At 35.1% G+C, this 26017-nt stretch overlaps 1 protein-coding gene across 4 annotated transcripts in view; it reads right to left on the reverse strand.

The window, feature by feature from the left end:
* THOC2 (THO complex subunit 2) overlaps positions 1 to 26017 on the reverse strand; it is a 56240-nt gene that overhangs the window by 16520 nt on the left and 13703 nt on the right. For 2 of the 4 annotated variants that reach the window (XM_075513541.1, XM_075513542.1), the window contains exons 7-26: positions 25455 to 25588; positions 23579 to 23745; positions 22827 to 22919; positions 20194 to 20349; positions 16513 to 16685; positions 16172 to 16367; positions 14339 to 14380; positions 13594 to 13635; positions 12126 to 12256; positions 11938 to 12039; positions 10599 to 10683; positions 9543 to 9636; positions 8971 to 9051; positions 8593 to 8689; positions 6621 to 6738; positions 5586 to 5765; positions 4764 to 4928; positions 3787 to 4062; positions 3196 to 3337; positions 503 to 660 (exon numbers count right to left, since the gene is read on the reverse strand). In XM_075513541.1, coding sequence (XP_075369656.1) covers positions 503 to 660; positions 3196 to 3337; positions 3787 to 4062; positions 4764 to 4928; positions 5586 to 5765; positions 6621 to 6738; positions 8593 to 8689; positions 8971 to 9051; positions 9543 to 9636; positions 10599 to 10683; positions 11938 to 12039; positions 12126 to 12256; positions 13594 to 13635; positions 14339 to 14380; positions 16172 to 16367; positions 16513 to 16685; positions 20194 to 20349; positions 22827 to 22919; positions 23579 to 23745; positions 25455 to 25588 — 2632 coding nt within the window. The remainder of the gene's footprint in view (positions 1 to 502; positions 661 to 3195; positions 3338 to 3786; positions 4063 to 4763; positions 4929 to 5585; positions 5766 to 6620; positions 6739 to 8592; positions 8690 to 8970; positions 9052 to 9542; positions 9637 to 10598; positions 10684 to 11937; positions 12040 to 12125; positions 12257 to 13593; positions 13636 to 14338; positions 14381 to 16171; positions 16368 to 16512; positions 16686 to 20193; positions 20350 to 22826; positions 22920 to 23578; positions 23746 to 25454; positions 25589 to 26017) is intronic. The other 2 variants (XM_075513544.1, XM_075513543.1) reach the window with 2 other exon arrangements.

The following is a 26017-nucleotide window of genomic DNA, read 5'->3' on the forward strand; positions in this document are numbered from 1 at the left end:
GTACTTCCCATATCACCGTGGGAGTCACTTCCCATGTCTCAGTAGTGATACAAATTAGTCCGCTGTCTGTAGTACCATTCACCAGGGTCAGAAGGGTCCTAAGGATGCTGCTTGTCGGGGGCAAGTATAAGAAAGCTGATACTAGAGCAGTAGGGCACACACAGCTAAAATAGAAGGGTTAGATGAGGCCATAAAAATGCAGACCACTGTAAGGTTGCAAAACCTTAATGCAACTCCTATGACTGGTAGTGACTTTGCTTGGAAACTTCAGTCTCATTAGGATAAATCAAAAACAAAGTTTCTTGAAAATAAACCCCTGAAGCTCTAGGAAAACTTGGTTTGTAGAATCTGAAGTACAAAAGGGAACTTTTGATTGTCACAGATTCTAGAATTAAACACAGGTAATTATTTTGTTTACCTCTTTTGGGAGGCAGGGGGGATACCAGTTTTGCATGCTCATAATAGTAATTAAGTACATACACACACAGTTCTAGCTACTTACTCTATCATAGCAGAGAAGCGTGGAGAAGTTGGGTGTTTTCTGCTGATGCACCAGTTCTACAAAGTGAGCACAATAAACTGCATCGATTGCCGAAAAAATGCATCGAGGAAATATACATAACTGCAAAAATTTTGTGATAGTCTCATTTTTGGTAGACTCTTCAAAAACAAAGTTGAGAGAAAAAGGAAGAAAGTAAGTAAGTTAATGGGTTAACATTCAACTACTCTGTTCCCAAGAAGTTCAGTATCACACATCCGTATTCTCGAGTTTGTACATTAGGCTGTTTGTATTCCAGACATATCTTTGGCACCGCTCAGAAAAAGTCAAAATAAGCTTAACTGTTTGAGGATGGGGGGGTGGGGGGAGGGTGGGGTGTAGGAGGGTGGTTGTAGCAAATATTTATTTCTTATTTGGAAAATTCTTCTATTACACAATGGGGGAAAAAAAACAGGCTCAGAAAAAATCTTGATAAACTTCTCCAACTGCTCAAATTCTGCACATTAGTGAAAGGAACACCATCTACTATTTCTCTAGAACACTTGTTTTCTCCTTTCTAGATGGGGCTGACTTTCAGCTTGGTTTCCTTAGAAATGGAAGGACATGCTGTCTATATACAATCCCTTAAACATCATTTTTCCAATCAACCAAACAATTATAGGAATTTAGACAGAGGAACAGTCTTCAGTAAAACACCATCCCAATACACACACATTCTGTGAAAGTTTTATTCTACCACTGAGTAAAAGACTGCACTGTATGCTCAAGTTACCCGTTCCGTTTGACCAACCACTGGTTGGTCAATGCAACAGCCAAACACATACCCAAATGGGTCCTCTTGCCCAATTAACAAGGAGCATAAAAACAAGCTGGGATGGATGTACAGCACAGAAGGAAGGTAGGAAGAAAATAAACATATGGATGAAAGCATAGAACTGAAGACTGCAAATGGATGCCTTCAGAGGAAGAACAGTCATGATCCTCATGAGGGTAACTGGTGTTTTTGCACTGGAATTCTTGCACAGGCTGCAGGGCACAAGTCATGAGACCCAGGATTTACTTGCTTCAATTCTGTGATGCTCATGGAATAAAGCTTGTTCAAGAAAGGACTGTTAGCCTCTACTTAACTAAAAATTTTATGTTGATTTTATTTAATTTTAGTATCTACCCCTCAAAGGTTTAACAAGCCTTTAACACTTTAAAAAAAAAAAACCCAAACAAAAAAACAAACCAACACCAAGAGAATCACAGCTCATAGAACAATCAAGTGTTTAAGTTTTACTTCAAAAATGTAAAGGTAAAGCAAGTAAGCAGCTAGTCAGAATAGCTAGTTTTGGATTGTTAAAACTACCAGTCTACTTATTCTGCCAAAAATTAACCTATCTTAATGATACACCCACTCTATCAAAAGTATCTACACAAGAAGCCAGTCTTTAAAAAAAAAAAAAAATTAAATATTAGTAATTTTTAAAATAGTAATAAAAAAATACTGCTACAGCAGATGTGCTGTTCAGTTTCCTCATATAGCACAATTACAGATAATTTCTTTCAATGGGGAAACTGCTGAAAAAGTTAAGTTTGTCTCCAAATGCAATGCTGGGAAACTTCTTGCAGCTGAAGCCTGAGCACTCGAGAGCCAACAATAAGCTATTCCCCATACCCCACAAATACCTGTATTATCAAGAGTACCTGTTCATATACCGATCACATCTACACAAACAATCTTCTACACGCTTTTGGGTGCTTCCTTGAGCAGACACATTTATCAGTCAGCTCTAGACCAAGCTTCAGTCAGGCAGTAATTTTTCAACCAGTAATTTCATGTAGCTAATTCACTGTCCATACCAGTACATTTTATATTTATAGGGAATAACCTTTCTTGATTTAACTGTCAATGTTTCTTCATTCAATCAGTTGGGTGTATCTTACATGAGCTGGACAATAAAACGCTTTTCCACTGGATTATGCTAGGTTCCTTGGGACAGACGAACAACTACTTCCAGTTACAAACTGAAAGTTCTTCCAGAGAAGAAAACTGACCAGAGAAAAACATTTCAGATTAACCATACTAGCAGAGTTCACAATCAATATGAATCATTACAGAGGCTTTGTCAGAGAAAAAAGTTTGTTCTGCCTCCTGCATATCTGCCATAATGAACATTTGCATGCTATTTCATTTCACAGTGCTGTTAGGTTGGCACAATACTTATCTTGTCATTGGAACAGGGTTTATGTTACCGGCCAAATACCGGCATATTGCTCCTCATCACAGGATTCAAACAAAGTAAGTTAATTCAAACCACTCATTGAGAGTTTACATGCCTATTTCTTGCAATGTAGCAATTATCCTAACTTAGCAGCATTCTAATTGCAGTAAATAAGTGCAAGCCATCTTGCAATTACAACTTTCCACTGAACTGGTCAATCTCTTATTTTCTAAATTAGTGCAATATTTAAAAGGTCTCGACATTGCAAGAAACAAACAAAACATCTCCCTGAAAACCAACTACTTGGCATTTGTAGCAAAGACACATCACATTCTAATTAAAAGTTTACCTTGCTAACAGACCTCAACATATAAAAAGAGATCAAATTTTAAAATCAACATTAAGAGTACTAGTGCAAGCTGAACTTTTAGTTCTGGGGACAGTGATGACTACAAAAACATCCGGAGTGTTTCTCCTGCACACACTTACTTGCCAGAAGCCAGTTATCCTTCTCTAGTTTCAGTCTCTGTAGAACCCTCTGCACATGCTCCAACTGCTTCTTCTCCTCTTCAAGGAGCTTGTCCTGAAGAGCTGTGCAACGTTCTTTTTCTTTTTTCTTTTTATTTGGAGGCTATAAAATGTCAATGCAACTCACTTAGTATTATACTAACACTTGCTATAGATAGAACAATTACATTCCTGATAGTGCTAAAGAATACTTGAAAAGCTTTCTATTTCACTAAATAACGTTCTGCTCTAGTAATCAACTAATTTTATGAACACTTGCTGACTGAAGTTAAGACAAAAGTCAACAGCTAAACCACAGATACAGGTGTCGAAGATTGCTTTCTGAAACACAGATTTTCTAGTAATTTTCGCTTAGCGAAGTCACTGGTACTTTTATCGCAGAAATTATAAGGATGAGTCAATCCAAATTATGTGAATGTGACAAATCAGAATGGATGAATCAAGTGACAAAACCTCCCAGATCTAAACAACCTTAATATAAGATTTCATGAAAAAAAAAAGGCTTTCAAGGTTAGAAAGTTTCAACTGGACCATAAAATCATATAAACATACCATTTCCTGATTGTCATCTATGGCTTTCATCTGGACTTTAAGTTTATTGACTTCTCTGTCATAGCTGCTATGTGGGACAGCAAGGTCATACATTGTCAAAGACCAGAATGTAGCATAAAACTGAGGACTGATGTCATCCCAAACCTTGGGAAGGTGCAGAGAAATGACAGCATCATGAACAGGAGCCATCACCAGCTCACATGATGTAATGTATTTGTGAACTTTGTGCTGCTGTTTATTTCCCTTCTCAGCTTTTTTTAGTTCATCATACTTGGACTGTGGATTAAAAAAAGAAAAAAAAAGAAAAATTTGTAATCTTAGTACACAAACAATATGATTTAACTTTTACAATATAATTTAACTTTTCTCAAAAACCTTTCTGTATAACAAACATTTACACATGTGAAATGTCACTTATGTACATAAAGCACTGAAGAATATCATACAGAACTTTTAGCACTCATCCATATTGGATGGATTTATCTTTCTTCACTGATGCTGCTACCTGTTGTTATAGTTAACACATTATGCTACACCAAGTAAAAATTGCTATCGATATTTAACATGTTAGATGCAGGGACAAATTTATTTCTGAGACTTCCTGAGATACCACACCTTCTGGCAGCTGCAACATTTTCCTCCAGAGCAAAAATCCATATAAAACATCTACAGAAGAACTTACAAATCTGGGGGAACAGGGAGGGAGAGAACTCCTAACTGATCACCCAAATCATCAGAAGAGATGACTTCATTAGCTACAGCTTCTGTCAGTTGTGTGAAAGCTGACACATGGGCCATATTTTCTATGAAGATAAAGGCTAACTTGTTCCAGCCCACAGCTTCTCTTTCTACCTCTACTCATAAAGCTTCTCCAAGTTCATTTATCAAACTTAAACTTTAGCAGGAACCTAACACATCCATTGATAACATGTAATATAGCAGCACTAACAGCAGGCAAACAGAAGAGTTCTACTTACTGAAATATGGTGTGCATACATGGGTCTTGACAGGAAAAATGCAGCATCATGAGGTGTGTGAAACTCATTGCAGAGAACATCAATAGAAGGCACTCGCTTAATGTAATCCTCTGTGCTTAGATTGGATGCTAGAAACCCACCAAATTGTACCAGAGTGTCATGGCACTACAAGTGAAAGATACAAAAAGTTAGCAAACAGTATTATTTTGTTCAAAAGAGAAGTTAGGGAGAGCTTTAAAAAGAAGGAAAAAAAAAAGAAAGCTTTCAAAAGTTAACACCACATAGTACAGCAAGAATTATCTCATGGGGGAAGAGATGCTAAATTTTCCATGCCACATACTTCTGTCACTCAATGCTGACTCAACTCTATCTGCAAAAAAGAAAAAAGAAAAAAAAAAGCCCTACAAAAGCCAGCAGAACTGTAAGAGCATTCTGTTCTACCAGAATGAAATGAAACTACTTCCTACTGCCTAAGGCAGCAAAAGAATTCAGGCTGCTTCTCTTAAAAAAAGTTCCTCTAACAAAGTAAGATCAGAAAACATAATAGCCAACTTAAGAAACAAGAACTTAACTTTTTATGACAAATGGTGTTTTAATCTTTCGCTCAGAAGTCACTTGTCAATATAATATATATTTAATACATCCATATATTTTAATAATGAGATCACTGCAACTATTTTTTAAAATTTATACATTCATATCTATTGTGCTGAATTCTTACATTTTCTTATTTATGTACTGAATTCTTATATATTGTGCTGATACACTAGAAGTTACTAAAGAAAAGGAGGTGTTCTTATAAATGCAAGTGTTTTTACTTGCCTGATCATACAGTTTTCCCACCAGCTTCAGATGTTTTTCCCCTCCCTCTTGAAAGATCACACCATTTCTCTGTTGAGCCATAAGCAAGCACAGTGGAAGGGCAAGATCATGGTCCAATAATGCATCTTTCAATCTCTGAGAAGACTTTTTTGTATTCCTGATTTGGCCAAAGTATCCACCCTGCACAGTACAGAAGAAGTTAGCCAAGTCTGGTAATAGTGCACCACAAATGGAAACCACGTGGGCTTTTGACTGCAGCAATGGTGGTAAATTAACATCAATAGTTTCCTGTCCATCAATAAAACTCTCTCTCTGGATCCTGTACTGCAATGTATATATATAAGAATCGGAAACTAACCACTCTTGCATGCTATTAATTAGTCTTTTTACACAGTAAACAAAGAATAACATTTCAGCTCAGGCATCATGACACCGCATTTTAGACCTAGGTCTGCTGTCATCTGCTCGAAGTCTCTTCTCTGTTCAATACAGGAATTTCAGATTTTAGTTCCGATTATACCTATTCAACTCCCTAGAGAGTTGAGTCTATATCAGACTCAACTCTCAGTCTATATCAGACTCATATCAGACTATCAGTCTATATCAGACTATAATCAGTCTATATCAGACTCAACTAGGTCTTTGACGCCAAGGCTGCAACAGTGTTAGCTGTTAAAATGGTTTAAGATGTTACTCCACCCAACAGGGAGCTGCTACCCCAGAGCAGGGCTAAAACAGCAGGACTGCACAACGTACAAGCTCACTGGCTGCAATAATTCACAGGTCTGTCATATAACACTGGATAATGAAGGCTGCTTTCATTAATATGAGATGCTGTGAAGCACAATTAAGGCTCACGTATACATTGTCTTGGCTGCCGGTCTGCAAGGCTTGTAAGCTCAATGGAGTGGGAAGCTCTCTGATGAAAGCAGTAACACCTTTCTCGGCTACACTGCCAGAGTTCATGAATCAGAGTCTTTAGAACCACCATTAATAAGCAATAGCTATTATTAATTAAATTTAACACGAACACACCTCAGCTTTTAGTTGTTCTCCACCAGTCATGGCTTCCAATTGTTCCATTGTCATTTCTTCTGTAATTTCTATCCCTGCCATTTTCTGTACTACCTCTTTTAAAATAAGCAAATCAAAGCTGCACAGAAAACAGAAAAGTGGAGTAAAACCAAGAAAATTTATTTAAGAATGGAAGCTATGACATTCAATACACAGTACAAAGCAACATTATGATGCACATTAACACAAATAACATCTTAATTCTTTTTTGAAGAAACTAGTATGCTGAGCGCACATGGATTTCTTTATTGCAAGTAAAAAGTTAGTACTTAAAAGCAATGCAGGCATTCAACAGCTAGATTTCAGAACCCCTTCAGAACAATTTCTTTGTTTTTGAAAATAATAGTGAGTGTGGTGCTATTAAGTTTCAAGTATCAACAAATTAATCATAACGTTTATTGCTCCCTTTTGTTGTTTTACAAGCTTCATACAATATCTATACAGTTATTTCATGAACATGGAATATTTTAAATTTTGTTAAAAATTTCTAGGGTAGTACACAGCCTTAGAAACTTACTGGCAAAATTAGTCTGGAGAGGTTATTTGGAACATGGAAAACATTTTTTCCTTAAAACACAGAATATACAAAACACTCCAATGATCATCCCGTCCAGAGACTAGGCTTTACTTCCTGCTCTGAATTCTATAAGGGCAGTGACTTTTCCTCCACAAAAGTACAGTAAATTGTATCATGATCATTCACATCAGCAATATTTTCCAGTAACTTCTGAAATTTGTGTGACCTACTTATAAAAAGTGTTGACCCATGCCCTCCAAACCCAAGTTTTATATTTAAATAATTTATATTGTTTATATTTTTGTTTGCTGTTCCAACCATAAGTATGTTTTCTGTCTAAGAACTATACAGTACCAGCATATACTCCAATTCAAATATTTGAATACTCCAGTCCTATGGAACTGGTCATAGTGGTAAATCCATTTTATTTCTACGACTCCAAATACTAAACTGAATATTAAAAATAATTTGATTTTTTTTCAAAATACATAAAGTCTTAATACTCAATTCTGGGGAAAGACAAGAAACACTACTTACCCTTCCTCTGTAGCTCAATGTGATTGTACCATCAGAATACAAAAGAAATTAGGGACAGGGGAGCACATGAGACTGAGTGTCTACATTGCAGGGAAGGGAAAAAGCTAGATTTCTCAATATAAATACCCTAAAATGACATGCTGCGTTATCTCCATTGGTAAGCTGTCTTTCAGTAAGCATATGGGGATTCATAATAGAAAAAAGTTGATACTCACCTATGTGATAAAAATAACACATTAAAATTAAATAAATAAATGAAACAAAATACTAAGTGAGGACAATGGAAGGACAAAAGGAAAAGGAAGATTCAAATTGCAAACCTTGTTTAAATTTTTTTTTTTGAGTTATGATTAACATTGATGTATCAAGAAGCAATTCAAGTGGCATTAAATAAATTGGACAAAGTATTTCAAAATAATATTAAAAAGTTAAGAGCCATCCCTGAAGAGAAGACAATCTCGTAAGAGAAGACTTTCTCATAAGAAAGAAAAAACTAAAACTGTAACAGTCACACCTTTTTATATCATGGATACTTATTTTTTAAATAACGTACAATAATTTCTATGACAACATTATAGACCAGCAGGGTTTCTTCCCTGTCTGGTTAGTTGTTAAGAAAACTGTATTTAAGTAAGTTACAGATGAAAAATCAGTACTTCAAAAATAATATGTCACAGCTATACAATTAGAGGAAAAATAACGTACTAAAGAGGATATTATTCTTTCTGCTATTTAAAATTCTTAACCTTCCTGGTATTATGAATGGAGTTTTACCCCTACTGGAGTAACTACTACATTGAGTGCCTACGTGTCAGCAAACACCCAAATAATAAAAATTATAAAAACTGAGTTTATAAAGATCAGTTGTGCAAGACTTGCCTTTTCCCAGCTTTCAGTTGGTTGGCTACATATTGAAGTAGACCAGCAAGTTCAATTGGGTATTTTCGGAAAACTGCACCACAAAAGCTAGCCAGACCTAAAGCAAGGAGAAACAGCTGTGACTGCACCTCATGAGATACTAATCATTAAATAAGCATTAACGAAGTACATGTGGAAAGTCAGCAATATATGTATTTTTGTAATACAAAGAAAAAACTATTTTCCTACAGATTAAACTTGCCAGCTCTCTGTTCTGTTTAAAACATTAGCTAGTAGATCCAAGTGAAATATTGATCATAATGATCAATAGTATGGTAGATCATAGGGAAGGTGAAGTATTTTCAACATTAATGTAACAAATAAAACAAGAATACTAACTCTGCAGCCAGCTTGAGATTGTAGTGTCGTCATGCTTCATTCTCTCCTTCTCAGGGTTTGCCAGAGCTTCAATGATACAGTCTTTAGTGGAGTTAAAGAGAAAATTTTTCCTCAATTCGTAAAAACAAAGTTACACAGCCCTGTTTCTTGAGCTCCATAATTCGTAATATATGAACACGATATGCAAGTATAGCAAGCATGATATAGGGGATCCACTAACATAGTTGGTGGTATAAAAAAAAATAAAATCATGACAGAAATGGTAACTTAGAAAGCAGTATTTACCTCACTATTTACCGGATCACTATGCCTTCAAGAACAGAGTGAAAGTAGTAAAAAAAACCCTTAAAAATAAAAGTATGATTTTCATAGTATGAAAGAACGAATAGAGAAGGTTCTGTAACCCACTGAAAATGCAAAAGGTATTTGCAAACTTCACTAAACTTTCCAGCAAAAAGCAGCAAGAATAGAAAACAATAGAAGAGAATATTTACTCACAGACAACAGATTTAATCTGGCTACAACTGCAACTTTATCAGTAACTAGACTTATTGATTTACGTAAAAGGATACACGCCAAGACATCATAGTTCAGCGAAGTGAGGTATTTCAGTGAATCAACAACTGGAGTTATTAAGTTATCGTATTTTTGTATTTGTGATAAAATCTGAAAGTTACAGAAGACATTCAGCTGAACATCTTTCATATAATAAATCAAAACCGTTTAACAATGCCTGTCTTCAAAACCTACACAAAACAACCTCTGAAATTGATTTTTCAGAAGGTCCTAAACGACTTCCAAAGTAATAGGTAATCTCATTAATTTATCTAGTACCATAGAGATATCAGTGAAACATCTCTAACAAGTAAAAACAATTCTGTATAATTATTTTACTTTTCGGTTATCAGAAAATAAAATCGTGAAAACATTTCACTCATTTTCTTCTAAGATTTCTTAAGAATCCTAAACCTTAGCAGTAAGAGTTTCTGTTGCTACTTATAATAATAAAAGACTATTTTAAAAAAAAATTGAACCTAAGTCATGAAAGAATACAAGTAAACTGGATTAATCAAATTTTAGAATGTTCTCTTTGGTACATGATGTGCTCACACGTGTGTGTTTTGCAGTATTAATTTCTTCAAGTAAAATCTAAGACCAGGTAGGATCAATAATCACAAGTGACATTTGTGAATAAGGTGGAGGTCCATCAACATACTTTTACACCTCTGAAGCATTCTGTAGCACCAAGTAATCTTAACCCTGCGAAGTTGGGAGGATTGTTTTTTCAGACTTCAAAGCATTATGTTTTCTTGAATTTGCATTCTGTATAACCTGATCAGCACATCCCTGTACCTCTGAGACCCACCTCAGCTATCTCAAATTAAATACTTTACTCCTATAAATAAGTGGATGTAATTTTCTCTGCAGTTGTGGTTATTCAAGAGCTATTGTCATATTTGATATCTCAGACCTGTGCACTACTAGCAAATTACTGTATTTTAAAATTTGCTACAATAGTAAAAAATAATGAAATTAGAACTGCCCTCTCACTAAGACAGCAGGTCCCTTCCTATACTTTAATGTCTATTGTTAGGATGAAATAGTATTCAACACATATAACTACATACATAGTCAAATAAAATTGTAGGATTGCTGTGGCTGAGCTTCCCAATTTGTCTTCCAGAGGGTTTCACATTTTCCTTAGTTAAACGCCTGTAAAAGAGAACATACTTTATTGCAATAGACAAGCTAAAAAGAATACTAGAACAACAGGTTAGTTCTAGTGAAGAAACACCTTTATTAGTCGCAGAGATTAAATTCTCATTGGCAGATGCATTTTTATGAAATCTAAGCATATAAATATTACTCCTCTGGGAATCTGAAATTTATAATCCTATAACGTGCAGACAGTACAAACAAACCAGTTGTCCCTATATTACTGTGGACTGTATTCTAGTTTCAACTTGGAGCACATTGCATTCGAAAGTTGCCAGTGGGACCTATACCACATATAAAAATAGCATGTGATGCTGTTAATGTCTCTTGCAAATTTAATTTAGCCACAGATTAGTTATTTTGCATTTGTTGCACTCTGTTCATTGAAAAACAGTATTAGTTTCATTGTGTTACACTTCCACAGCATTCCCTACTGAAGATATGAGCTTAACATGAAACCTGAAGTCGATACACAAAAGTAAACCATACACATAGCAATCTCAACAACTGACAGCACTGTGGCTCATCTGCACATTTGAAACCACTGTGCAAGAAAAGGGATGTAAAGTTTTATGGTCTGTGATAGCTACGCAGCAAGTCAGAAGAGAATCAAAATCATTGTCTCTAGCTTTCACAGCTGCAAGTCCAAAGTCTTTTACCCAGTAACAATTATTCTGTCTTGCCTATGTAGAAAGGTTTGAATTATCCACATTATAAAACCATAGCATTTGGTTTGGGCAACAACAAACGGAGAACCCAAATCCCTGACAATGATGTCGGGGACATTAAATGTGAGGTAAATCTGAAATTATTGTGAGCCCACTTGAAGATGAGAATGAATCATTCCATTCAATTCAACTTACTGCCCTACTTTCAAACCTACAGAAACCGTGACAAGATTTTTGAGACTCTTTGGATTTGAGTCTCCATACCTAGAGAACATATGTTGCACTCTGACATTTGCATAAGCAAAGCAATTTATCAAACAACAGCATACCCATGGAAAAGGTTTTAAATAATTTAATGCGACATTTTTCATAGATGAAATACCCCTGTTGGTGACAAATGTCTGTATCCTTACTTATTTGACAGTTTTTAATCACAGTACATTAAATACTTCATGAACAAGGATTATCAGTGAAATTACTAAGTCATTAGAAAGGGAATGTATTTGTCAAGTTTTTTTTCTTCAGTTGGTGACATGCAATACATTGTATCACAGCTGACTATTTATGGAATTAGACAACTTACTTCATGATGTATTTGGCTCGGTCTATGGTTTGAGCTTTAACTTTCACTAGAAGTGGGTGACTATTGTATGTTTCATTCTTCCATTGCCCATAAAGACGGTACCTTGAAATATTATAAAGAAAACTATTTTTAGTACTGACAATTCAAGAGACCACTTCCAAAGAATGGAATCAAATTATTCTACTCACCGGTACTGGTATGGAAAAGTTTTGAACATCCCCCATAATTCTTCAGACATGCATGCATTGCAGTCCATCAAAGAAAGAGATGGAAGTAAGACTTGATCGGTAATACTCAACAAACAGCTAAACAGTATCTCCTGAGATAAAGACAAAAAACTCGAGGTCACTATCAAGTAAGTACACCAGAAGCAATGCTATGCATGCTATGCAGATATGCACAAATTACACATCTTACTAGACTGATAAAATACAAGTTTGCCACAAGATTAAGGCTTCCTAAATGAAAACAAACAAACAAAAAAAAAATCTAAAGAGGACTTAAAAATATCTCCCATGATAAATCTTCTATTAGATAATTTATGGACCATACGCACTGTCAGTATTTTATTTGCCTATATAAGATATTCGAGCAAAACTGCTGAAGTTTTCAGCAAGTTGCACTCATTTTCCAATCAAATAAATAATTTTAAAACAGATATACTATGGAATGGCATGAAATGCAACAGGAGAAAATAGATTTTGGCAACTGCTTTCAATGTATTAAGGTATTCCTTGACACTACTTCAATTTTCAAAATTCCAGATTAAAACCTGAAGGCATTGTACATGTTCCCAAAGCACAGTATCAATTTCCCTGTTTTCAGTATCCTACCCTCACCCTTTCCTAAACATTTCTCTTTCCCATTGAGCTATGTTAGAATAACCATAGCAGCAGTAAAAAAAAAAAAAAAAAAAAAAAAGAAAAGAAAAAGAAAAAAAAGAAAAGAAAAAGAAACCAACAAAAAACCAGAAGAAAATAATTTCCTCTGCAATGATTCAGGAAATCATTCATAAGTCAGAAAGTCATGACAAGTGAGAAACAGGAGTAATAAGTAATAATGAAAACTGCACAAATTTCATATTGAAAACTTGCTTGTCGAGTTAAAAAAAAACCCACACCAAACAGCTTGGTTTTGTAAGTTAGATCTCAACTGGACACTTGGGTTTCATTGTGACCAGTCTTGATAATTCAATAAATTAGAAAATTTAGAAAGAAATAAACTAGCCAATAAAGAAAAATTAGCCACTGTACTATTAAATGCCTCCCCTAATTCTAATTTCTGTTTTTCTCTATGCTTTTCCCTAGTAAATTCTTTAAGATACAAGGTGCCACCATGAAAAGCGTATTTATAGAATAAATAGCTAGAGGTACTCCAGCTGATTCTGGCCAAATAAGAAGTAGAATGGACTGGACTAAAAGAACAAGACTAGGTTCGAGGAATGCAGGAGGGAAAGGGGAAAAAGAAAAAAAGAGGACAGAAATACAAAAAAACCCCGTGACTGCCTCAAACTTGTCTATAAAAATCAAGACAAGTCTATAATGTACATTTGTTAAAGCACAAAACTCTACAGAGAAAGAAGAGTTGTACAGTTACTAAACATGTGGTCTCAATTACAATCTTGCATAAAAACACCTTCCTCCAAAATTAACTCACCATTTTCTCTTTCTCTTCTTGTTTGCTTCCATCAGACTGAAACTATAACAAAGACAATCAAGTTAATTGTAGCATAATTAACATAACAGTTACAGTTTCAGAACAAGGCTACCTCAGCAAAAGCATACACCTGAAGGGCCATGTCTATTAAATGTTTAGTTTTCCAGATCTGTCAGGATTAAAATATTTTTGAACAGAAATTCAAACGCATAAATGAAATGCATTGCTTACATATATAGAGGCTTTGTACAGTTTTGTTCAAAAAGAGGTAATAACCAAAGTATCAAGGAAACTTACTATTATATACAAAATACTGAATTTTCTTACTGGAGAGAGGAAAAGAAAATGCCCTAAGCATTCACCTTCTACCTAAAAAAAACCCAGGACTTCCAACCCAATTATCAACAGTCATAGATTATTTTCCCCATCTTTCTCTCACAATAATACCCTCTTAAGCTTTTAGTCTTCATTATTAAATTACTTTATTTTCTCTCTTCTTGTTCCGCTCACCATGAAAAGCATATTAAGCTATCACACCAGTAAGTGCACAATTATTTTAAAGGTACACTTGAGCATGAAAGCTGCAGTGCAATGTTAGTAGTCTAACTTTTAAACTACTTTATGGGTTAACTTACAGTCAAAATCACCTCCAGTTATAAGTATTTCTACTGTGTGTTAAATGTAGTTTCATAACTAGAACATGCTGATGGCAATAGTGCATTAAAAATAACTTTCCCTATGTTACCTTAACCACTCTGTCACTGACGAATTTCTTCACAGTTCCAACCTAGAGCAAATAGCTAAAATGTTGCTCATTCTTGTCAGAAACACATTAAACTATTATACTCATATGTTTACAGTAAAACTGTATGAGATTCCTATAACCAAGTAATCTCCATTCTACTGTACATATCCACAGAAATAAGGGCTTTCTCACAAACCTTCAGTACTTGAACTTAATTACAAAGTAGTCCTAATAGTCTGCTGACAGCAGTAAAATGAATTACTCCCTTGAAATTATAATTTCCAAGTTAACTGCATTGTCAGTGTAACATAGCATATCACTCAAATACCCATCTTCTCACAGGCCAGCAAGAAATAATCATGCTATAAAGCAAGAGTATTAACCATTGGGAAATCTTATGATTGTGGATGAGAAGATGCTGAGAAATTATACCTCCTACAAAGATATGGAAGTAGGGGAAGATGGAAATGCTTGAAGTTACCACGATTTTATTACAAAGACTACTTGGAACCCAAACTTAGTGTAGCTTCTGTCAGTATCATTGTATCTTGGAACCTGATGAGAACAAACTCTCTTGCCAAAATCTGTTAAGTTAGACAAAAAGATCTTCAATCCCAAGAATTATCTGTGTTCTTAGCTCTGCATCATCACGTACAGCCGGACATGAAAGCTTCCCCCCAGGTGGTACGTAGATTTTGAACATTCCAGTATTTGTTAGTTGTAGTTGAAATAAAAAATACTTTTAAGAAAAAAAAAGTTATAAAACTGAAAATCTTCCCTCCAGTACCATTTAGATCAACCAACCTCTCCAACTTTCAGTTGTAAGTTAAAATAAAAAGCTAGGTAACAAAAATAGTGATTTTTAAGTTGGGGAGGTGGGATGGGGTGTTTGTTTTTAATAATAATAAATAATAATAATTTAAAATAATATTTTAAAAGCTATGAATTCCAACATTTCTCTGACCTGCTATTTAAAAAAATTTAAAATCCTCTACTGTTTACTTGAAAATAAAACAAAAACTGCTAGTCAAACAGCAAATTGCCAGAAAAGTAGCAAAAGAAATCACTAGCCTCAGTCTGAGCTACTGAGTTCCAAGGGAGGTCAGAATATAAATTCAACTTGCAGCCTTTTAAAACAGGTCACACTACCAGTCTTTCAATATACACATGGTAAAGATATGGTCAAAAAAGACAACAACAAATCTCAAGAGGCCATTTTATTTCTAAAGTTGGAAACTTGAGGCTTTATAGGGTGTTTTAGATCTCCATTGAACTCATCCTTAGTGGCATCCAGAGATCTGTCAGTGACACAAGTTCAAGAATAGCAGCATTTTAACTGGCAGAACAGGGGGACACCCCACTAATTAAAAAGATGCAACATCCCCTACTTCCCAAGTAACCTAACAGGTGGAATAGAAAGTACTATTTTAAGTCCTTGATGATTAGGTTATTGGTCCCCATTGTCTACACTGTCGCTCTAGTAATGTAAAAGCTTCCGTGCAATTAGTATCATATGTCCGTTTTTTTTAAAAAAAATCTCCATACACAGTTATTGTTTTAAAAGATGAAGACTATAACAAGAAATTAATTATCATTAAATATTCCTGGTTATAAACCTAAAGTGCCTTAAGTTGTTCATAAAAATGTTTGTTATGTTTATTGATCAAAAGTGATCAAGAATTAAAATAAGATTCTCCGAATTTGTCCTTAGTCAAAGGAAGTTTTTATGTGTCAGTATTTGAATATATACACAACCAGTAAGACCTAAGCATTCTTTGACATCAGAGGAACTGGTATTTTTAAAGTTTTGACAAGCTGTTCTGTCATACCAACCTCTTTCATAAATGCTTTTCCAAGGCGTACCACTTTTGCAAATAGAATGGGATCATGGGAGAGATGAGGACCAAGGTAGCAAAGCATATTGAACACTTCCTTTCTCAAGTCCTCAAAGCTGTCTGCTTGTCTTGGTGCTCTCTTGTTTGGCAAAGAAGAAATTGGTGACCCTTTAGCTCCTTTAGGTACACCAACTCTGAAAAATAAGATGTGCAGCATTTCACATGAAACAGAAGTGAATATTTTAGAAATGTATCAATATAATTAGGCTTATTAGTGAATTCATGCTTATAAACAGTAGTTTTCCCCATGTAGCAAGAGAATTCTACTTTTCACTTTACCTGCGGTACAGAGGTTCAATTGTCACATGTACAAGCTGGCAAAGGGCAATTGCAATAGGCTTGTGTGAAGTAGCATAAAACGGCGGCATCTGATCCATAATACTTTGTGCATGCTGCCAATCACCAATTTTTAATAAAGCTTCCAATAAACCAAGCTTTTGATTATCAGGAGGCTGCAAGATAACAAACAATGAAGAAGTGTATTCATAAAGTCTTCTTAATATTTCTCCTTAAGCAGTATGCAGCTGTAATCCACAGGTAGAGAAAACCACCTAGTATTTCAACTATGTAATAAAAAAAAAGTAAAATAAAATTCAGCTAGACATTTAGACAATAAGCACACTTTAAAAACAATAATAAACAGGTCCACATAGAATCTAACACCTGGATCAAAGAAAAAAGTTAAAAATAACTTTATAAACTTCTGTGTTGAACTTTATATGACATGTCTGATCATGTATTTTTCAAAGTGTCACACTCTATTGCAGTTTATTTCTTTACATAACATTTCAAGAACAATGCAACCACTTAAGAATCCTTTGCATTGCGTGTTGAAACCCAAAACCTTTACCTGTCTCTTAGTTTGCCTGTATCATAAGTTTCATGTTACCATCTACTCTAGGAGAGTCTAGTGTAGTGCAAGTCTACAAGAAGTTTTCCAAATATCCCATTTTGTAATATAGGTATAAGAGGAAATAGGAGTTTACAGTTAAGATGATGCCTTGAAGCATTTTTACATGGGCATGGTATTGATATATTGTTATAAATTGGTTTTCCCTGGTCCCCAAGGTGAAAGTCTATTAGTAAACGGCTAACGGTAAAGAATAGTGACTGCAAACTAGCTGTATGTAACTACAAGCCTAAGAGGATGCTTACGCTGAAGGAGGTAAGACTACAAGTCTAGGACAAAACGTTTAAGCATTTTAAGGCAAAAAAATAGTTTCATTTAAATCATGCAAACAGACAAGACAGACTGACAAGAACAAAAATTAATTACAAAGCAGACGGTTCTGTGGTTCTGTAGTTTGAATGGATTTTTTAATATTTTTTTCCTTTTAAAACTTCTTTATAACACTGGCAACTGTTTTTCTGATAGTTTTGAAAATAGAAAACAGTCTAGTACACAGTAACATGCAGAGCAACATTTCAAAACAAAACGTGCAGATCTATTCTATATTCATGTTGAACTTATGTAGTAATGAAATTTTAGCCTTTCCTTGGGGGGGGGGGGGCAAGGGAGGAATGTATCTACACATCAGAACAAGATGAGCCTCTGAAAGATTAAAAACATACATGTGCAATTAGGAATGCACTCACTAATGTTATTTTACCATGTAACTACTTCAAGTTACTTTGATGCCAAGGATTGTTTTTTTAAGTCAATAGATACTATGTTAACAAAAGGGTACGCTGATCCTTTATGGAAGTGTTTAAAAACTTTACTTGTGCAGTATGTGCAGGAAGGTTAAAATCCATGTTCAATACAATAGACTTCTTAAAGTAAAAGTCATATTATTACCAAAGGAAAAACAAACAAACAAAAAAATCACAAACCAGTTATTTAATTGGTATGAACATACCAGTTAAACTTTAATACTAAACACCAAATTTTTGGTGATTTGGGTTTTTTGGGTGATTACTAATTATATTAGAATCCATGTTTCTACTCACACAGTCTTTCTAGGCTTTATGTGTTAGTATGCTATTTCATTTCCAAAGCAGTCACTGCTCACACACACACATGCTGCTTGACTGGGTCTCTCTTTAGGTAAGCAAGCTCTTCTGAAACACGCTCTCCAAAAGCGAAAGCATGCGTGGCACAGAGAAGAGTCAGTCTGGAACTGCTGTCAAATCTAGTCGTACCGCTGAGTTTGTGACCTCTCAAGTATCTCCCCATTATTTGGTTATGTCAAATGCATCTTAAAAGGCAAAAGCAGATAATGCATTTGCCAATACTAAATTATTCATATTAGAGTCATGAGCCAATAATAAGTTTTAACCACACAAAATAAGCACTTTGTGGGTTTAAAAGGAAAGTTAAGTCAATAATCGTTAAACACTATTTGCCTTATCCAGACATTTATTCCATGGTACCATATCAGAAATTGTACATTAAAACTGCACACTGGATACAAAGTACTCAAATTTAGACTGTCAACAGCTTTCACATGTAGTTACTCTACTAATTGCTATGAATTGCACAGCTAATCACATACAAAAATACTAACACAGAAACAAGCTTTTCAAGAAACAGTATGCATTGCATAACAGTGTGTAAAGTCACAGAAATTGTTTTTGTTAAGCACGGCTCTCCATTTTCCCACCACACAGGCTCAGACTTTGTTATTTGTCATTGTAATCCTTCAGAAAAATGTTGCAGTTCTGCTAGAGCTTAAAATTCCCTAGTTCTTAATTCTAAAGCTTAGCCATAAAAACTGTCTTAATTCTTCTGACATTACTTGCAATATATACACTCCCCATGTCCCATCTAGAGTTTAGTTTTCCATCAGAATGTGGGGACGTGCACACTTCAGAACACCAGGCAGCCTCACCTGACCGCAGAGAAGGTGGACCAAAGCAATGTGGTATAATCAAAAGGGACATTGAAATGAGTGGGAGGGAGGTCAGAAACTTTAAGCTAGTGAAAGGAATCAGTTTAAGGAACAGATCTGGCTGCAGTTGAGGGCCAGAGAGCAGTGCCTGTATCAGCTGCCTGAGGGAAAAAAATGAAACCAGATTTTTTCAAGCTAGGCAAGAAAAACGGAAGGAGGAAAGAAGGTCACAGATGTACAGAATCAAGGTGGGGTAGAACAAATAGGACTAAGTAGACAAAACAGATTGATATAATGAATCCAGGAGGATACAGAAACTGTCAAGACTGATGGACCCCTCTCCCCTCTCCAGTACGTCACTTACAAAATGCAAATATCAAGCTCTTATTCTGCTTTTTTTCTTTTAAATAAGATGTTTGAGTAGTACTTCAACACTCAAATGAAGATGACAACAGAAAGGCTGCTAAGAGATTAAATAATTTTTTTTAAAAGTAAGGCTTGGACACACTGAAACAAATTAGACCTAGGACAATATGAACAATACATGACATAGTAGCACCTTAAATAAAGAATATACATCTATACCTACAAAGATACAGATCGAATGGAAAGCACAGCTGACAGTTACAATTAAAAATGTTCAGTTAAAACCTTTTTCTACAATGCACGATAATTATACCAGCATTCGTAAGTCTGGCAATTCTTTACATCCCAGTTCTTGATGGAGAGAAATAAAGAATAAACTCTTACTAATGCCCTTATTTTTAAGAAATCAACTAGGATTATACTATCATGGGTCCTAGAAAACACAGTTGTTAAAGATTGCGTAGTATATGAATGCTGGGACATACTTTAGTGGAGCCGATACAACAAAAAGGGAGGAAAGAAATTAATTACCATTGAACCAAGAGCATTAAACCTAGAGAAATCCAGAACAAACCTCAAGCCATGCATTTTTGTGCATTCAGTGTAATGGAAGTGCAATCAGAGCATAAACACAAGCATTCCAAGAAGTACGTACCTGTCTGTTTCAAATAAATATAAAAATGTTTTCATAACAATTATTATGTTTAGTTTAAAATTATTTAAAATTATTTTCTTGGAAAGGAAGCTATTCACAGACACACACCTTTTCAGTTTTCTCCTCCTCTTTTTCTTTTTCCTTCTCCTTTTCCTCAGTCTTTTCAGAGGATAAGACGACCATTGTAAGTTTTCTGACAATTTGCTTAGCTTCCACTATCTCTCGCTTATGTTCCTCAATGATGGCATTATCCCCTGGAAGAAGCTAAAAAAAACCAGAACAAACATTATATCTGAAAATTGAAGTGACCTACTGTTACTTTTGATCACTTGAGCTCAAAGCAGAAGTTTGTCCTATTTACTAATCAGATAAACTTACTCCCTGAAAGATTCTTTTCCTTGCTACCATCATCCCAAAAAGGAAGTATACTATTAACAGACTATTCTGAAATCAAGGACTCATGAGAAATAACACTGTTCTACTTCCTTACAACCATTAGTTGTATAAGCTCCCCTTCCCCTCTCCAATTTACCATTCAGCTATAGCTATATGGTGCCAATCATGCACATACTTGATAACACTTAGAAAATTTGGTGCCTTAAAACAAAGTGAATATTCAAAAGCATAAGTTTTCACTTGCTCATCTAAAGGAAAAAAAAAATTTCATCACCAAGGAAAAACAGATAACCTACTTAGACACAAATTTTGATTGCACTTTATTTTAAAAGCATACCGTTTAAAGCTTACCAAATTTCCTATTTATCAGCAATATGGGTTAAACCCATGTAACATCTGTTCCTTGAAAACCATCTTACATTGAAAGATACCTAGTACGATAAAATCTCAGCGTAGTCTTGTACTTGAGAACTATCAGGGTGAGGAATATAGCCCTACACTCAAAAAATAAAAGGTCAAGTTGTGAGACAGAAAAGCTCTTTTTCCGACAAAGCCAAACTTCAATTTGATTCCTAAAATCATGCTCAAACTTTAGCTGCAAATAAGTAATCAAAACTTACTGTAGAGTCATGACCTCTTTGATACAGTAATCTTTTCTTCTATTGTTTTTAACAACTGAAGATTTTTACTGGTTTTTCTCCTCCCAAACAGACAGTAGAAGAAGGAAAGACTAAGCATCACCTTGTCCAGAGAAAAGACGGTAGCATTCCTCGATTTCATAGAAATTAGGGGAAGAAAGAATCCCGCTTGGAAAGGTAAAAGGTTTAGAGAGCTACACTTTACTCATTTGAAAACACAGGTAACCTACTAAGATTCACCAAGAAATACCTAGTGCGGAATTTCAAGGGGTAAATCATATCTTCAGGATGCAATACATATTATATATGGTTGTGTGTATATACAACACAAACAGAAAACAGTTCTTACAGGCTTGGAAGGGGGAGGGAGAGCAGAGGTGGGGAAAACATTCTTGTTATGAATGATAATCCTGACAGCTGCTATTGTATAGGAGGCGCACAATATATACCACTTAAGACTCAACACCTACACACCAATTATTTTCTTGAAACTCCCATAGCAAGTTAAATTAAGCCTGAACTGAAAAGAGGAAAAAAATGCCATCCCAAACATGCAAAGACAGACAGAGAGACTGGCAGGGAGGTTCTGGAATGAAAGTTGATTAAAAATGAGACTGAGAATCAACGTGATGAAGGTGAAGAGTATAAATGAATGCAGGGACCATTCTAGCTGTGAGACCATCAGAAAACATGCCCATACCTATACAGGTCTGAGTTGAGATTGCACAGGCCACTGTAATTGCAAGTCTGAGCATTTGTTTTGTAAGCTTACAAACATTGCTTAACAAACTAGCATTATTATCATGCATTCCTCCCTCCACACCAATTATCTGAGACACATACTCCTACTCTTGCTCCACCCGACACATTTTTAGCCAAAATACTCCTATGAAGCCAGAGACAGTTATTGACAAGTTATATTGTGACTAATACTATTAACTGCCACACAAATTAATGGTAGGACTGCATTCCAAAATCTTCATAGCTGTAACTAGGCCTCATTTCCTTGATTTCAGTGGAAGAGTTGAGAGTCTTAAAATATCTATGGATATTCTGAAATTAAAAATTCATGTATTACGTAAAATTATTTTGATAATTGTAACATTCTCTTTACTGTCTGCCAAATTGGTGTGTTGGTTGGCTGATAAGACTGTCAGACTGGAGAGGATAAGTCTCTCTGATTAAATCTGAACATGTAACTCCATTTTCCTCGTTCAACCTAACAAAAGGTCAGAATTCTTGTAGATGGAATGAAGCCTATTCAGGAATATGTAAGAGTTTAAAAAAATCCTACTACTAAAATAAACAAAGAATGTTAGGAGCTGATTGTCCTACCACTTTTTTCAAAAATTGATCTTGTAAAGCAAAACACTCAAAGGGTCTAGTTCTCAAGGAAGGTTACTTGGGCATTTAAAGCATACTCAGGCATTTACCTCCCATCTCCTGTTCAGGCAGGAGGTAAACTATCTGGAGGATGCTACACAGATAATTCAAAGAAAGTCTATCAGCATTCATATTTCAGTGTGTGTTTATTTGAACATGCAGCATTAGAAAGTGCTCGAAATTTTAAAAGACATTAAACATGTACGTATACAGGTATTACATAGTATGTCCTGAATCTGAAGCTTTAGGAATAAGTAAAATATCTGGCTTTCTTTTTGAAGTTTTCTTAATTTTGACATTTGACAGAGTAACATTGTCACTTACATGAACATAAAGATCTTCCAAATCTATGAGATTATGTTGCAAAAGGACAGCAGCAACTCTGTATAAGGAGGAAGGTGTCTCACCGCTTGGATCCTAAAAAGGACAAGATTGCAAATTTAAGAAACAAAACAAAAAAAAGCAATCAGACCACTGCAGAATGTCATGAAACAGAAAAGAAACTACTCAAAGTTCAGATGAAACATATTAACCCACAGTTATCCTTGTTATCATGCTATTTAACTGCTACTACTCCAAAGCCACTAGACTTAACTGCGATAAACAATCAGAATTTTCAGAAATAAAAACATTCAACTGTCTTCATACCTTATGGTGCTTGTATGCAGTTCCTAACCATAAATTTAAAACAACCTTTAATATTTATATCAATATAAATATCAACCATGACTCCCTTGCAAACATGCTCTTCATTCCTGGGGACAAGTCTTTTGTTTATAAGGTACAATCTCTTTGTTAATGCCAGTCCTTATATAACCATGCAAGTTCAAATGGAAGGCATCAAGATTGTTTTCAGCTGTGTTGGAGAATGCTAAGCATTCTCCTCTAAAATACATTAGGGACTTCCACTCAAATCATGAAATTATTGCTTTCAATACTGGAATTTTACAACTTAAAAATTAATTTCTATGTAAAAAACCCAAAATCTGCAGCAAAAATCTGTTGTCACTGACTGCAGTTCAACACTGAGTACAACCAACCACCAAAAACAAAAATTAAGAATGGAGATACATTACCTGATAAAATTTGAATTTGAACCCAAGGATATGGCATAGAGTTTGAGGTTCACACATGTACATGTAAGACTCTATCAGCGGTACAAAGAAGTCATCATACTCAGGCCTGCACTCATAGACTTCTAGGATAATATCCAAAACTCTGTTAGGATCAAGGTTAAAACATCCTAGTGGAGAAGAACAGAGTAGAAAAGCTTAACGTCACTATTTTTCACCTTCATTTTGTTACTAAACAACAAATACATTAGTTTTTAAAGTTAATTCTTTCCAGTTAAAATTGAGCCTGGATTTACCTACAGCAAAATAATCTGCATCATCTGCAAATACAGCATCGGTCATTTTGACTTATGTTGAATATTGAACTAGGCAAAGATACTAAACAGGACTTTTCAATTGAGATTACAGAAAAACTAGAAATTACCATCTTAAGGCAAACATTTAATAAGTAAAAACTCAACCTCACTAATACCACAGTGCCAGCAAAAGGCACGGGCTGCTGCTTCTCCCCTTGTGCTGGCACACGTATTCATGCAGTCACACACAAATTAGCCAGCTAGACATTATTTTACACCCAAAAAATTGTTCTGGTTTGACCTAGACCCTGATCCACCTGGTTGTACTGTCCTGTCAATTCAGTATTATTGTCAGCATTGGGGAGAACGGTTTGTTTATTTTGAGGGGAGCAAAAGCAAGGGCAAGGATATAGATCAGGTAAGCCAATGTTGTAATCATACCTGTATTTTACTATATATACACTTTTCCACCAAAACTCCGGAAGACATGCTCAAGACAGAAATATTACTTCTATCAAAAGAATCCACATCTAGACTATTTTCTTCATTGTGCCATGAGAAGTTTTATCCAGGCACATCCACTATGCAGATACATAATCACATCAGTCTTTCCTTCCCAAAAGCCATTTCTGCTACACCGGAACCTACTGCAACTCAGTACTTTAAAAGAATCAACAATTTATAGGAAGTCTATTTGCAATCCCTAAAATTCCAGAAGACAGAAAAATGTTTTGTTATAAAATTCCTCAAACTGACTGTGTATTTTTTACTGTAATAACTAGCAAAACCATCCTCTTCTCTAGCTCTCTTCCAAAACAAGTAGTATTATTACAGGGATTTGACAGTCTCAGGCAAAATTCTGTGATAGATGAAAAATTATCTTTTATAAAATAGTAGCATAGCCTTTTGACCATTACTGCACTGGCACCATATGAAACAGGCACTGGTGCAAACATCAATATACTGTTTAGAACTCTTTATTCAAAAAGGAAGTGTAAAACATGGGGAATTTCGGGTATTTCCTGTTTTTAATGTATTTTGCACTTCAATTGTGATACTCGCTCCAAGACTCAACTTAGAAATACAGACAAATCACAAACAGAACTACATAAAGGAAGAACATTTACTACTTCTCATTTCTCTTCATGAGGAATCACTTGTTCAACTTCTTGAAGACTAAAAGAATATTCGTGCATTGAACTGAGTACCTTAAAATAGCAAAAAGCATTACTCTGTTACGCTCTAATCTGCCTGCTAAGAGATGACAAGCACATCCTCAAAAAATACTGCTGAAATGAATCAAAATCACAGCATGCATATTTGAGGCTGTACCATAAATTCAGTATCTAAATTAAGTTTAACTACACAACATTCCCAAAACTAATTTTGCCACAGAAAGAGGAATTTCCAAGTGTCATAATTCTATCCAAGGTGATCTACCAGTATGTGTTACTATCGCACTACATGCCTGCATGACATATTATTTGATCCACAGACGATCTCAAACAGTAGTCTAAAGTCGCTCTCTGTAGTCACAAGACCATGTAGGAAAACCAGCGCCCATAATCCTTCAAATTCCTTACCTATTAAAGATTTGATATTTTCAAGGATTAAATCACTAGTGATATTTCCAGATAAGTCTTGCCCCAGTTCTGCAATGAGCTTTGCATAACCTTCATTCTCCTCTCTTAACAAATTAAACTTCTGTTGTTTATAACTGCAAATAAACAGAAATTGAACACTATTGTGTAACACACGTCCACAGTGAAGCTTATTTATGCTCTTATCAATACTAAATTTGTTATACAAAAATGCTAATTTTGAACACATTTTTAAGAACTTGTAATTTACTTGAGCTATTGCAAAAATTATAGAATGCAGTACAACAAATACCTGCAAGGTAGAGAGCATTCTCCAAACAAATGCAGCTCTTCTTTTATTTCAAATGCAGACCATGTAAAAGCAAGATTATGCTTATACTTAACAGTAAAGCTTGTTCTTACACACTATGCTGGAGAACTGCTCTGTAACAGTCCATGCTTAAGGACCTGTTCTAGTTTCAAGTGGCATTCTTTGAGATTGAGACTGAAACATTGGATACAGAGACAAAAAGCAAACTTACACCACAAAAATATATCCTGTGTTG

This window comes from Mycteria americana, chromosome 10 (genome assembly GCF_035582795.1).
Source record: "Mycteria americana isolate JAX WOST 10 ecotype Jacksonville Zoo and Gardens chromosome 10, USCA_MyAme_1.0, whole genome shotgun sequence".
NCBI classification, from domain to species: Eukaryota; Metazoa; Chordata; class Aves; order Ciconiiformes; family Ciconiidae; genus Mycteria; species Mycteria americana.